Source organism: Salmo salar, chromosome 18, assembly GCF_965601325.2.
Source record: "Salmo salar chromosome 18, fSalSal1, whole genome shotgun sequence".
Lineage (NCBI taxonomy): Eukaryota > Metazoa > Chordata > Actinopteri > Salmoniformes > Salmonidae > Salmo > Salmo salar.
This window is the reverse complement of record NC_138308.1, coordinates 395,868-410,976: the sequence shown is the minus strand read 5'-3', so window position 1 is coordinate 410,976 and position 15,109 is coordinate 395,868. Positions and strand designations below refer to the sequence as shown.

At 52.1% G+C, this 15,109-nt stretch overlaps 1 protein-coding gene across 1 annotated transcript in view; it reads left to right on the top strand.

Moving 5' to 3' along the window:
- llgl1 (LLGL scribble cell polarity complex component 1) overlaps positions 1 to 15,109 on the top strand; it is an 81,452-nt gene that overhangs the window by 19,071 nt on the left and 47,272 nt on the right. Inside the window, exons 3-8 of the mRNA XM_082965448.1 lie at positions 1,479 to 1,560; positions 5,939 to 6,096; positions 6,577 to 6,723; positions 11,118 to 11,280; positions 11,889 to 12,024; positions 13,742 to 13,796. Coding sequence (XP_082821574.1) covers positions 1,479 to 1,560; positions 5,939 to 6,096; positions 6,577 to 6,723; positions 11,118 to 11,280; positions 11,889 to 12,024; positions 13,742 to 13,796 — 741 coding nt within the window. The remainder of the gene's footprint in view (positions 1 to 1,478; positions 1,561 to 5,938; positions 6,097 to 6,576; positions 6,724 to 11,117; positions 11,281 to 11,888; positions 12,025 to 13,741; positions 13,797 to 15,109) is intronic.

Genomic DNA, 15,109 nt, shown 5'->3' with positions numbered 1-15,109 from the left:
ATATAGCTGTGTGCTGTATTCCTTGACCACGCTGTGTGTATATATAGCTGTGTGCTGTGTGTATATATAGCTGTGTGTATATATAGCTGTGTGCTGTTTGTGTATATAGCTGTGTGCTGTATTCCTTGACCACGCTGTGTGTGTATATATAGCTGTGTGCTGTGTGTATATATAGCTGTGTGTATATATAGCTGTGTGTATATATAGCTGTGTGCTGTATTCCTTGACCACGCTGTGTGTATATATAGCTGTGTGCTGTGTGTATATATAGCTGTGTGCTGTGTGTATATATAGCTGTGTGTATATATAGCTGTGTGCTGTGTGTATATATAGCTGTGTGCTGTATTCCTTGACTATGCTGTGTGTATATATAGCTGTGTGCTGTATTCCTTGACTACGCTGTGTGTATATATAGCTGTGTGCTGTATTCCTTGACTATGCTGTGTGTATATATAGCTGTGTGCTGTATTCCTTGACTATGCTGTGTGTATATATAGCTGTGTGCTGTATTCCTTGACTATGCTGTGTGTATATATAGCTGTGTGCTGTATTCCTTGACTATGCTGTGTGTATATATAGCTGTGTGCTGTATTCCTTGACTACGGTGTGTGTATATATAGCTGTGTGCTGTATTCCTTGACTATGCTGTGTGTATATATAGCTGTGTGCTGTATTCCTTGACAACGCTGTGTGTATATATAGCTGTGTGCTGTGTGTATATATAGCTGTGTGCTGTATTCCTTGACTACGCTGTGTGCTGTATTCCTTGACTACGCTGTGTGTATATATAGCTGTGTGCTGTATTCCTTGACTATGCTGTGTGTGTATATATAGCTGTGTGCTGTATTCCTTGACTACGCTGTGTGTGTATATAGCTGTGTGCTGTGTGTATATATAGCTGTGTGCTGTATTCCTTGACTATGCTGTGTGTGTATATATAGCTGTGTGCTGTATTCCTTGACTACGCTGTGTGTATATATAGCTGTGTGCTGTATTCCTTGACTATGCTGTGTGTATATATAGCTGTGTGCTGTGTGTATATATAGCTGTGTGCTGTATTCCTTGACTACGCTGTGTGTATATATAGCTGTGTGCTGTGTGTATATATAGCTGTGTGTATATATAGCTGTGTGCTGTATTCCTTGACTATGCTGTGTGTATATATAGCTGTGTGCTGTGTGTATATATAGCTGTGTGCTGTATTCCTTGACCACGCTGTGTGTGTATATATAGCTGTGTGCTGTGTGTATATATAGCTGTGTGTATATATAGCTGTGTGCTGTATTCCTTGACTATGCTGTGTGTATATATAGCTGTGTGCTGTATTCCTTGACTGCGGGAGCGGGCTGTGTGTATATATAGCTGTGTGCTGTATTCCTTGACTATGCTGTGTGTATATATAGCTGTGTGCTGTATTCCTTGACCACGCTGTGTGTATATATAGATGTGTGCTGTATTCCTTGACTACGCTGTGTTAGATATGGATCTCCAGGGGTGGAGTTTACAGGACTACACAGAGACACTGCAGCCGTTTCGCAGATGCACTTCCTCCAAGGACAGGTAAGACTGTTAGGTCACTTCCTGTAGGACGGGTAAGACTGTTAGGTCACTTCCTCCAAGGACAGGTAAGACTGTTAGGTCACTACCTCCAAGGACGGGTAAGACTGTTAGGTCACTTCCTCCAAGGACAGGTAAGACTGTTAGGTCACTTCCTCCAAGGACAGGTAAGACTGTTAGGTCACTTCCTCCAAGGACGGGTAAGACTGTTAGGTCACTTCCTCCAAGGACGGGTAAGACTGTTAGGTCACTTCCTGTAGGACGGGTAAGACTGTAAGGTCACTTCCTGTAGGACGGGTAAGACTGTTAGGTCACTTCCTGTAGGACGGGTAAGACTGTTAGGTCACTTCCTCCAAGGACGGGTAAGACTGTTAGGTCACTTCCTCCAAGGACGGGTAAGACTGTTAGGTCACTTCCTCCAAGGACGGGTAAGACTGTAAGGTCACTTCCTCCAAGGACGGGTAAGACTGTTAGGTCACTTCCTGTAAGACGGTTAAGACTGTATGGTCACTTCCTGTAGGACGGGTAAGACTGTTAGGTCACTTCCTGTACAGATATGCTAAGACAGGGAGGTCCTTGGTGACAGTTTTGTTCCCATTTGAGAGATCAGGGTTTTCTCCAGTATTTCAGCCAGTATTTAGGTCAGGAATCGGCCTCTAGCGGTCGGCACGCTGCCCCGAGTTCCTCTGTGGACGTTGGAGAACCTTCCAGTAGGATAACCATTTTTACTAGGCCCGCGGATCAATTTTACTTCGAAACAAAACGTTCTCTCCGCCTCCAGGACGGGGACCAGTAAAATGTTTTGTCCTCGAGGTGGGAGGGGCCCAACCAGGACGGGGACCAGTAAAATGTTTTGTCCTCGAGGTGGGAGGGGCCCAACCAGGACGGGGACCAGTAAAATGTTTTGTCCTCGAGGTGGGAGGGGCCCAACCAGGACGGGGGCCAGTAAAATGTTTTGTCCTCGAGGTGGGAGGGGCCCAACCAGGACGGGGACCAGTAAAATGTTTTGTCCTCGAGGTGGGAGGGGCCCAACCAGGACGGGGACCAGTAAAATGTTTTGTCCTCGAGGTGGGAGGGGCCCAACCAGGACGGGGACCAGTAAAATGTTTTGTCCTCGAGGTGGGAGGGGCCCAACCAGGACGGGGGCCAGTAAAATGTTTTGTCCTCGAGGTGGGAGGGGCCCAACCAGGACGGGGACCAGTAAAATGTTTTGTCCTCGAGGTGGGAGGGGCCCAACCAGGACGGGGACCAGTAAAATGTTTTGTCCTCGAGGTGGGAGGGGCCCAAACAGGACGGGGGCCAGTAAAATGTTTTGTCCTCGAGGTGGGAGGGGCCCAACCAGGACGGGGACCAGTAAAATGTTTTGTCCTCGAGGTGGGAGGGGCCCAACCAGGACGGGGGCCAGTAAAATGTTTTGTCCTCGAGGTGGGAGGGGCCCAACCAGGACGGGGACCAGTAAAATGTTTTGTCCTCGAGGTGGGAGGGGCCCAACCAGGACGGGGGCCAGTAAAATGTTTTGTCCTCGAGGTGGGAGGGGCCCAACCAGGACGGGGGCCAGTAAAATGTTTTGTCCTCGAGGTGGGAGGGGCCCAACCAGGACGGGGACCAGTAAAATGTTTTGTCCTCGAGGTGGGAGGGGCTACTGGTATATAATCCGTTTAGGCAGCGTTCCATTTTTGTTCTGTTATTTCTAGATCCCCTTAGTTCCTGTTGCCAAGGCAGCAGCTACTCTTCCTGGGGTTTATTATGGATCCCCATTAGTTCCTGCCAAGGCAGCAGCTACTCTTCCTGGGGTTTATTATGGATCCCCATTAGTTCCTGTTGCCAAGGCAGCAGCTACTCTTCCTGGGGTTTATTATGGATCCCCATTAGTTCCTGTTGCCAAGGCAGCAGCTACTCTTCCTGGGGTTTATTATGGATCCCCGTTAGTTCCTGTTGCCAAGGCAGCAGCTACTCTTCCTGGGGTTTATTATGGATCCCCATTAGTTCCTGTTGCCAAGGCAGCAGCTACTCTTCCTGGGGTTTATTATGGATCCCCATTAGTTCCTGTTGCCAAGGCAGCAGCTACTCTTCCTGGGGTTTATTATGGATCCCCGTTAGTTCCTGTTGCCAAGGCAGCAGCTACTCTTCCTGGGGTTTATTATGGATCCCCGTTAGTTCCTGTTGCCAAGGCAGCAGCTACTCTTCCTGGGGTTTATTATGGATCCCCATTAGTTCCTGCCAAGGCAGCAGCTACTCTTCCTGGGGTTTATTATGGATCCCCGTTAGTTCCTGTTGCCAAGGCAGCAGCTACTCTTCCTGGGGTTTATTATGGATCCCCATTAGTTCCTGTTGCCAAGGCAGCAGCTACTCTTCCTGGGGTTTATTATGGATCCCCGTTAGTTCCTGTTGCCAAGGCAGCAGCTACTCTTCCTGGGGTTTATTATGGATCCCCGTTAGTTCCTGTTGCCAAGGCAGCAGCTACTCTTCCTGGGGTTTATTATGGATCCCCATTAGTTCCTGTGCCAAGGCAGCAGCTACTCTTCCTGGGGTTTATTATGGATCCCCGTTAGTTCCTGTCCAAGGCAGCAGCTACTCTTCCTGGGGTTTATTATGGATCCCCGTTAGTTCCTGTTGCCAAGGCAGCAGCTACTCTTCCTGGGGTTTATTATGGATCCCCGTTAGTTCCTGCCAAGGCAGCAGCTACTCTTCCTGGGGTTTATTATGGATCCCCATTAGTTCCTGCCAAGGCAGCAGCTACTCTTCCTGGGGTTTATTATGGATCCCCGTTAGTTCCTGCCAAGGCAGCAGCTACTCTTCCTGGGGTTTATTATGGATCCCCGTTAGTTCCTGCCAAGGCAGCAGCTACTCTTCCTGGGGTTTATTATGGATCCCCATTAGTTCCTGCCAAGGCAGCAGCTACTCTTCCTGGGGTTTATTATGGATCCCCATTAGTTCCTGCCAAGGCAGCAGCTACTCTTCCTGGGGTTTATTATGGATCCCCATTAGTTCCTGTTGCCAAGGCAGCAGCTACTCTTCCTGGGGTTTATTATGGATCCCCATTAGTTCCTGCCAAGGCAGCAGCTACTCTTCCTGGGGTTTATTATGGATCCCCGTTAGTTCCTGCCAAGGCAGCAGCTACTCTTCCTGGGGTTTATTATGGATCCCCATTAGTTCCTGCCAAGGCAGCAGCTACTCTTCCTGGGGTTTATTATGGATCCCCATTAGTTCCTGCCAAGGCAGCAGCTACTCTTCCTGGGGTTTATTATGGATCCCCATTAGTTCCTGCCAAGGCAGCAGCTACTCTTCCTGGGGTTTATTATGGATCCCCATTAGTTCCTGCCAAGGCAGCAGCTACTCTTCCTGGGGTTTATTATGGATCCCCGTTAGTTCCTGCCAAGGCAGCAGCTACTCTTCCTGGGGTTTATTATGGATCCCCATTAGTTCCTGCCAAGGCAGCAGCTACTCTTCCTGGGGTTTATTATGGATCCCCATTAGTTCCTGCCAAGGCAGCAGCTACTCTTCCTGGGGTTTATTATGGATCCCCATTAGTTCCTGCCAAGGCAGCAGCTACTCTTCCTGGGGTTTATTATGGATCCCCATTAGTTCCTGTTGCCAAGGCAGCAGCTACTCTTCCTGGGGTTTATTATGGATCCCCATTAGTTCCTGCCAAGGCAGCAGCTACTCTTCCTGGGGTTTATTATGGATCCCCATTAGTTCCTGCCAAGGCAGCAGCTACTCTTCCTGGGGTTTATTATGGATCCCCATTAGTTCCTGCCAAGGCAGCAGCTACTCTTCCTGGGGTTTATTATGGATCCCCATTAGTTCCTGTTGCCAAGGCAGCAGCTACTCTTCCTGGGGTTTATTATGGATCCCCATTAGTTCCTGCCAAGGCAGCAGCTACTCTTCCTGGGGTTTATTATGGATCCCCATTAGTTCCTGCCAAGGCAGCAGCTACTCTTCCTGGGGTTTATTATGGATCCCCATTAGTTCCTGCCAAGGCAGCAGCTACTCTTCCTGGGGTTTATTATGGATCCCCATTAGTTCCTGCCAAGGCAGCAGCTACTCTTCCTGGGGTTTATTATGGATCCCCGTTAGTTCCTGCCAAGGCAGCAGCTACTCTTCCTGGGGTTTATTATGGATCCCCATTAGTTCCTGCCAAGGCAGCAGCTACTCTTCCTGGGGTTTATTATGGATCCCCATTAGTTCCTGCCAAGGCAGCAGCTACTCTTCCTGGGGTTTATTATGGATCCCCATTAGTTCCTGCCAAGGCAGCAGCTACTCTTCCTGGGGTTTATTATGGATCCCCATTAGTTCCTGGTTTAGGTGCTTGGTTTATTAACACCCTTCAGTCCCTCCTTCCTGGTCTGTGATGTCATCCCGGTGTTGTGCTCTGTGATAGGGCCGTCTGTTGTCGCTGCTTGATGACAACACGCTGCACCTGTGGGAGCTGGGCGGAGCTTCCCGGGACAGGGGAGGGGCTAAGAGGGAGGGCGTGGTCTACCTGGAAGAAAAACGCAACTACAGTGTCCTGGGACGACCTGGACTGGAGAGCTGCAGGTACACACACACACACACACACACACCACACACACCACACACACCACACGCACACACCACACACACACCACACGCACAACCCAAACACACACACACACACACCACACACACCACACACACCACACGCACACACCACACACACTACCACACCCACAACCCAAACACACACACACCACACTAACACACAACCCACACACACTACACACACACACACCACACGCACAACCCACACACACACAACCCACACGACACACACACACCACACAACACACCACACACACCACACACACACACACACACACAGTGAGACGCTTGGAACACAGACATACACAGAGACATACATGAATGTGGGTGTTATAATGTGTGTGTGTGTGTGTGTGTGTGTGTGTGGTGTGTGTGGGTTGTGTGTGTGTGTTGTGTGTGTGGGTTGTGTGTGTGTGGTGTGTGTCTGTGTGGGTTGTGTGTGTGTGGCGTCTCCAGTGCGAGCCGTGTGACGGTTCTGCTGCTGTTGAGGTCATGTGACCTGCTGTGTGTCGGCACCGAGGGAGGGGCCATACACTTCCTGGATCTGCCACGCCTCTCGTTGAGGGACAACCAATCACTCCTGCTGGACCAGGTGATGCAGAGGTGAGTGACAGCTGCTTCAGCCAATGGGAGGAGGTAGTGTGGGTCTGTTCTAGAATGTTGGTCGTTAGGGGGAAGGGCCTCCTGTTGGTCGTTAGGGGGAAGGGCCTCCTGTTGGTCGTTAGGGGGAAGGGCCTCCTGTTGGTCGTGGTCGTTAGGGGGAAGGGCCTCCTGTTGGTCGTTAGGGGGAAGGGCCTCCTGTTGGTCGTGGTCGTTAGGGGGAAGGGCCTCCTGTTGGTCGTTAGGGGGAAGGGCCTCCTGTTGGTCGTTAGGGGGAAGGGCCTCCTGTTGGTCGTTAGGGGGAAGGGCCTCCTGTTGGTCGTTAGGGGGAAGGGCCTCCTGTTGGTCGTTAGGGGGAAGGGCCTCCTCTTGGTCGTTAGGGGGAAGGGCCTCCTGTTGGTCGTTAGGGGGAAGGGCCTCCTGTTGGTCGTTAGGGGGAAGGGCCTCCTGTTGGTCGTTAGGGGGAAGGGCCTCCTGTTGGTCGTTAGGGGGAAGGGCCTCCTGTTGCGTGGTCGTTAGGGGGAAGGGCCTCCTGTTGGCGTGGTCGTTAGGGGGAAGGGCCTCCTGTTGCGTGGCGTTAGGGGGAAGGGCCTCCTGTTGGTCGTTAGGGGGGGCCCGTTGGCGAGGGGGAAGGGCCTCCTGTTGGTCGTTAGGGGGAAGGGCCTCCTGTTGGTCGTTAGGGGGAAGGGCCTCCTGTGGTCGTTAGGGGGAAGGGCCTCCTGTTGGTCGTTAGGGGGAAGGGCCTCCTGTTGTCGTGGTCGTTAGGGGGAAGGGCCTCCTGTTGTCGTTAGGGGGAAGGGCCTCCTGTTGGTCGTTAGGGGGAAGGGCCTCCTGTTGTCGTGGTCGTTAGGGGGAAGGGCCTCCTGTTGTCGTGGTCGTTAGGGGGAAGGGCCTCCTGTTGTCGTTAGGGGGAAGGGCCTCCTGTTGGTCGTTAGGGGGAAGGGCCTCCTGTTGTCGTTAGGGGGAAGGGCCTCCTGTTGTCGTTAGGGGGAAGGGCCTCCTGTTGGTCGTTAGGGGGAAGGGCCTCCTGTTGGTCGTTAGGGGGAAGGGCCTCCTGTTGGTCGTTAGGGGGAAGGGCCTCCTGTTGTCGTGGTCGTTAGGGGGAAGGGCCTCCTGTTGTCATGGTCGTTAGGGGGAAGGGCCTCCTGTTGGTCGTGGTCGTTAGGGGGAAGGGCCTCCTGTTGGTCGTTAGGGGGAAGGGCCTCCTGTTGTCGTGGTCGTTAGGGGGAAGGGCCTCCTGTTGGTCGTTAGGGGGAAGGGCCTCCTGTTGGTCGTTAGGGGGAAGGGCCTCCTGTTGTCATGGTCGATAGGGGGAAGGGCCTCCTGTTGGTCGTTAGGGGGAAGGGCCTCCTGTGGTCGTGGTCGTTAGGGGGAAGGGCCTCCTGTTGGTCGTTAGGGGGAAGGGCCTCCTGTTGGTCGTTAGGGGGAAGGGCCTCCTGTTGTCGTGGTCGTTAGGGGGAAGGGCCTCCTGTTGTCGTGGTCGTTAGGGGGAAGGGCCTCCTGTTGTCGTGGTCGTTAGGGGGAAGGGCCTCCTGTTGTCGTGGTCGTTAGGGGGAAGGGCCTCCTGTTGGTCGTTAGGGGGAAGGGCCTCCTGTTGGTTGTTAGGGGGAAGGGCCTCCTGTTGTCGTGGTCGTTAGGGGGAAGGGCCTCCTGTTGTCGTGGTCGTTAGGGGGAAGGGCCTTGACTCAGCGCTACGAGGGCTTAACATCACATCACAGAGCGGTTCAGAGGGTGAGGGACAGGGAGGACAGGGAGGGGGAGAGGGAGGGTGAGTGACGGGGTGAGAGAGGGGATGGAGGTTCAGAGGGTGAGGGATGGGACAGGGATAGAGGGGTGGAGGGTGAGGGACGGGGAGAGGGAGAGGGGGGTGGAGGTTGAGAGGGTGAGAGACGGGGAGATGGAGAGACACAATGAAATGCTTTGTGGGTAATGTTTGTGGTTCGGTGGTTCTGGCGACCAGTCCCTGTGTGGACAGGGGCCCAGTCCCACTCTGGGGGGGGTTCTGCCTCATCTGAAACACTACACTTCTCTCCTCAGTCCCTGTGTGGAGAGGGGCCCAGTCCCACTCTGGGGGGGGTTCTGCCTCATCTGAAACACTACACTTCTCTCCTCAGTCCCTGTGTGGAGAGGGGTCCAGTCCCACTCTGGGGGGGTTCTGCCTCATCTGAAACACTACACTTCTCTCCTCAGTCCCTGTGTGGAGAGGGGTCCAGTCCCACTCTGGAGGGGTTCTGCCTCATCTGAAACACTACACTTCTCTCCTCAGTCCCTGTGTGGAGAGGGGCCCAGTCCCACTCTGGGGGGGTTCTGCCTCATCTGAAACACTACACTTCTCTCCTCAGTCCCTGTGTGGAGAGGGGTCCAGTCCCACTCTGGGGGGGTTCTGCCTCATCTGAAACACTACACTTCTCTCCTCAGTCCCTGTGTGGAGAGGGGTCCAGTCCCACTCTGGGGGGGGTTCTGCCTCATCTGAAACACTACACTTCTCTCCTCAGTCCCTGTGTGGACAGGGGCCCAGTCCCACTCTGGGGGGGTTCTGCCTCATCTGAAACACTACACTTCTCTCCTCAGTCCCTGTGTGGACAGGGGCCCAGTCCCACTCTGGGGGGGTTCTGCCTCATCTGAAACACTACACTTCTCTCCTCAGTCCCTGTGTGGACAGGGGCCCAGTCCCACTCTGGGGGGGTTCTGCCTCATCTGAAACACTACACTTCTCCCCTCAGTCCCTGTGTGGAGAGGGGCCCAGTCCCACTCTGGGGTGGTTCTGCCTCATCTGAAACACTACACTTCTCCCCTCAGTCCCTGTGTGGAGAGGGGCCCAGTCCCACTCTGGGGTGGTTCTGCCTCATCTGAAACACTACACTTCTCTCCTCAGTCCCTGTGTGGAGAGGGGCCCAGTCCCACTCTGGGGGGGGTTCTGCCTCATCTGAAACACTACACTTCTCCCCTCAGTCCCTGTGTGGAGAGGGGCCCAGTCCCACTCTGGGGGGGGTTCTGCCTCATCTGAAACACTACACTTCTCTCCTCAGTCCCTGTGTGGAGAGGGGTCCAGTCCCACTCTGGGGGGGGTTCTGCCTCATCTGAAACACTACACTTCTCTCCTCAGTCCCTGTGTGGAGAGGGGCCCAGTCCCACTCTGGGGGGGGTTCTGCCTCATCTGAAACACTACACTTCTCCCCTCAGTCCCTGTGTGGAGAGGGGCCCAGTCCCACTCTGGGGGGGGTTCTGCCTCATCTGAAACACTACACTTCTCTCCTCAGTCCCTGTGTGGAGAGGGGTCCAGTCCCACTCTGGGGGGGGTTCTGCCTCATCTGAAACACTACACTTCTCTCCTCAGTCCCTGTGTGGAGAGGGGCCCAGTCCCACTCTGGGGGGGGTTCTGCCTCATCTGAAACACTACACTTCTCTCCTCAGTCCCTGTGTGGAGAGGGGCCCAGTCCCACTCTGGGGGGGTTCTGCCCAAACTGCTGTCACTTTTCATTGGCTGATGTGTGCTGATTGTCTGCGTGATGACTGTTGGTGTTTTTCAGCGTACCTGAGGACTACAGGTGGCTGATGGGTAATGGTGTTTTTCAGTGTACCTGAGGACTACAGGTGGCTGATGGTGTTTTTCAGCGTACCTCAGGACTACAGGTGGCTGATGGGTAATGGTGTTTTTCAGCGTACCTGAGGACTACAGGTGGCTGATGGGTAATGGTGTTTTTCAGCGTGCCTGAGGACTACAGGTGGCTGATGGGTAATGGTGTTTTTCAGCGTACCTCAGGACTACAGGTGGCTGATGGGTAATGGTGTTTTTCAGCGTACCTCAGGACTACAGGTGGCTGATGGGTAATGGTGTTTTTCAGCGTACCTGAGGACTACAGGTGGCTGATGGGTAATGGTGTTTTTCAGCGTACCTGAGGACTACAGGTGGCTGATGGGTAATGGTGTTTTTCAGCATACCTCAGGACTACAGGTGGCTGATGGGTAATGGTGTTTTTCAGCGTACCTCAGGACTACAGGTGGCTGATGGGTAATGGTGTTTTTCAGCGTACCTCAGGACTACAGGTGGCTGATGGGTAATGGTGTTTTTCAGCGTACCTGAGGACTACAGGTGACTGATGGGTAGTGGTGTTTTTCAGCGTACCTGAGGACTACAGGTGGCTGATGGGTAATGGTGTTTTTCAGCGTACCTGAGGACTACAGGTGGCTGATGGGTAATGGTGTTTTTCAGCGTACCTGAGGACTACAGGTGGCTGATGGGTAATGGTGTTTTTCAGCGTACCTGAGGACTACAGGTGGCTGATGGGTAGTGGTGTTTTTCAGCGTACCTGAGGACTACAGGTGGCTGATGGGTAGTGGTGTTTTTCAGCGTACCTGAGGACTACAGGTGGCTGATGGGTAATGGTGTTTTTCAGCGTACCTGAGGACTACAGGTGTGGGAAGTCTCTGGGACCGGTGGAGTCGTTACAGGAACACCCCCAGCAGCCAGGGAAGATTCTGATTGGCTACAGCAGAGGCCTGGTCGTCCTATGGGATCTCAGCACCCGCAACGCAGAACACCTGTTCCTGGGAAAACAGGTAAATATAAACTGGACGAAAATACAACTACAGCTCTGTCTGTCTCTCTGTCTAGCCTGTCTGTCTCTCTGTCTAGCCTGTCTGTCTCTCTGTCTAGCCTGTCTGTCTCTCTGTCTAGCCTGTCTGTCTCTCTGTCTAGCCTGTCTGTCTCTCTGTCTAGCCTGTCTGTCTTCCTGTCTAGCCTGTCTGTCTTCCTGTCTAGCCTGTCTGTCTTCCTGTCTAGCCTGTCTGTCTCTCTGTCTAGCCTGTCTGTCTAGCCTGTCTGTCTCCCTGTCTAGCCTGTCTGTCTCTCTGTCTAGCCTGTCTTCCTGTCTAGCCTGTCTGTCTTCCTGTCTAGCCTGTCTGTCTTCCTGTCTAGCCTGTCTGTCTTCCTGTCTAGCCTGTCTGTCTCTCCTTCCATTGTTCATGGAAGTTTGTTTGCTCCTTATTTTGCCGACAAAAGGCTAAATACTGTGTTTGTTGTGTGTTTGTTGTGTTGTTTGTTTGGGTTGTGTGTGTGTGTGTGTGTGTGTGTGTGTGTGTGTGTGTGTGTGTGTGTGTGTGTGTGTGTGTGTGTGTGTGTGTGTGTGTGTGTGTGTGTGTGTGTGTGTGTGTGTGTGTGTGTGCAGCAGCTGGAGTCTCTGGTATGGGAGCGTTCCGGTCGCTCCTTCGTCAGTTCCCATAGCGACGGGGGGTACAGCGTGTGGGCCGTTGCCGTTGGTAACACCTACACACACCAGCCTGTGTCCTCGTCCATCCCCTACGGTTAGACACACACACACACACACACACACACACACACACACACACACACACACACACACCACCCCTACACACACCACCCCCTAACCCCTACACACACCACCCCCTAACCCCTACACACACCACCCCCTACACACACCACCCCCTAACCCCTACACACACCACCCCCTACACACACCACCCCCTAACCCCTACACACACCACCCCCTACACACACCACCCCCTAACCCCTACACACACCACCCCCTAACCCCTACACACACCACCCCCTACACACACCACCCCCTAACCCCTACACACACCACCCCCTACACACACCACCACCCTACCACCCCCTACACACACCACCCCCTAACCCCTACACACACCACCCCCTAACCCCTACACACACCACCCCCTACACACACCACCCCCTACACACACCACCCCCTACACACACCACCCCCTAACCCCTACACACCACCCCCTAACCCCTACACACACCACCCCCCCTACACACACCACCCCCTAACCCCTACACACACCACCCCCTAACCCCTACACACACCACCCCCTAACCCCTACACACACCACCCCCTAACCCCTACACACACCACCCCCTACACACACCACCCCCTACCCACACACACCACCCCCTACACACACCACCCCCTAACCCCTACACACACCACCCCCTACACACACCACCCCCTAACCCTACACACACCACCCCCTACACACACCACCCCCTACACACACCACCCCCTACACACACCACCCCCTACACACACCACCCCCTAACCCCTACACACACCACCCCCTAACCCCTACACACACCACCCCCTAACCCCTACACACACCACCCCCTACACACACCACCCCCTACACACACCACCCCCTACACACACCACCCCCTACACACACCACCCCCTACACACACCACCCCCTAACCCCTACACACACCACCCCCTAACCCCTACACACACCACCCCTAACCCTACACACACCACCCCCTACACCCCCTACACACACCACCCCCTAACCCCTACACACACCACCCCCTAACCCCTACCCCACACACACCCCCCCTACACACACCACCCCCTACACACACCACCCCCTACACACACCACCCCCTAACCCCTACACACACCACCCCCTACACACACCACCCCCTAACCCCTACACACACCACCCCCTAACCCCTACACACACCACCCCCTAACCCCTACACACACCACCCCCTAACCCCTACACACCACCCCCTAACACCTACACACACCACCCCCTAACCCCTACACACACCACCCCCTAACCCCTACACACACCACCCCCTACACACACCACCCCCTAACCCCTACACACACCACCCCCTACACACACCACCCCCTAACCCCTACACACACCACCCCCTACACACACCACCCCCTAACCCCTACACACACCACCCCCTAACCCCTACACACCACCCCCTACACACACCACCCCCTAACCCCTACACACACCACCCCCTAACCCCTACACACACCACCCCCTAACCCCTACACACACCACCCCCTACACACACCACCCCCTACACACACCACCCCCTAACCCCTACACACACCACCCCCTAACCCCTACACACACCACCCCCTAACCCCTACACACACCACCCCCTAACCCCTACACACACCACCCCCTAACCCCTACACCCCCATTTGGTGACCTCATTATCTCCTTCTGTCTCGTTGTGTCTCAGGTCCGTTCCCTTGTAAAGCCATCAACAAGATCTTATGGAGGACGACTCAGTCAGGGTGAGGATCACTACTAATACACTATCACTATCTACTATCACTATCTACTATCACTATCACTATCACTATCTACTATCACTATCTACTATCACTATCTACTATCTACTATCACTATCTACTATCACTATCTACTATCTACTATCACTATCTACTATCACTATCTACTATCACTATCTACTATCACTACTCTACTATCTACTATCACTATCTATCTACTATCACTATCTACTATCACTATCTACTATCACTATCACTATCACTATCTACTATCACTATCTACTATCACTATCTACTATCACTATCTACTATCACTATCTACTATCTACTATCTACTATCTACTATCTACTATCACTATCTACTATCACTATCTACTATCACTATCTACTATCACTATCTACTATCTACTATCTACTATCTACTATCACTATCTACTATCACTATCTACTATCACTATCTACTATCACTATCTACTATCACTATCTACTATCACTATCTACTATCACTATCTACTATCTACTATCACTATCTACTATCACTATCTACTATCACTCTCTACTATCACTATCTACTATCACTATCTACTATCTACTATCACTATCTACTATCACTCTCTACTATCACTATCTACTATCACTATCTACTATCACTATCTACTATCACTATCTACTATCACTATCTACTATCACTATCTACTATCACTATCTACTATCTACTATCACTATCTACTATCACTATCACTATCTACTATCACTATCTACTATCACTATCTACTATCACTATCTACTATCACTATCTACTATCACTATCTACTATCTACTATCACTATCTACTATCACTATCTACTATCACTATCTACTATCACTATCTACTATCACTCTCTACTATCACTATCTACCATCACACTCTACTATCTACTATCACTATCTACTATCACTATCACTCTCTACTATCACTATCTACTATCACTATCTACTATCACTATCTACTATCACTATCTACTATCACTATCTACTATCACTATCTACTATCACTCTCTACTATCTACTATCACTATCTACTATCACTATCTACTATCACTATCTACTATCTACTATCACTATCTACTATCTACTATCTACTATCACTATCTACTATCACTATCTACTATCTACTATCACTATCTACTATCACTCTCCACTATCTACTTATCACTATCTACTATCACTATCTACTATCACTCTCTACTATCACTCTCTACTATCACTATCTACTATCACTCTCTACTATCACTATCTACTATCACTATCTACTATCACTATCTACTATCACTATC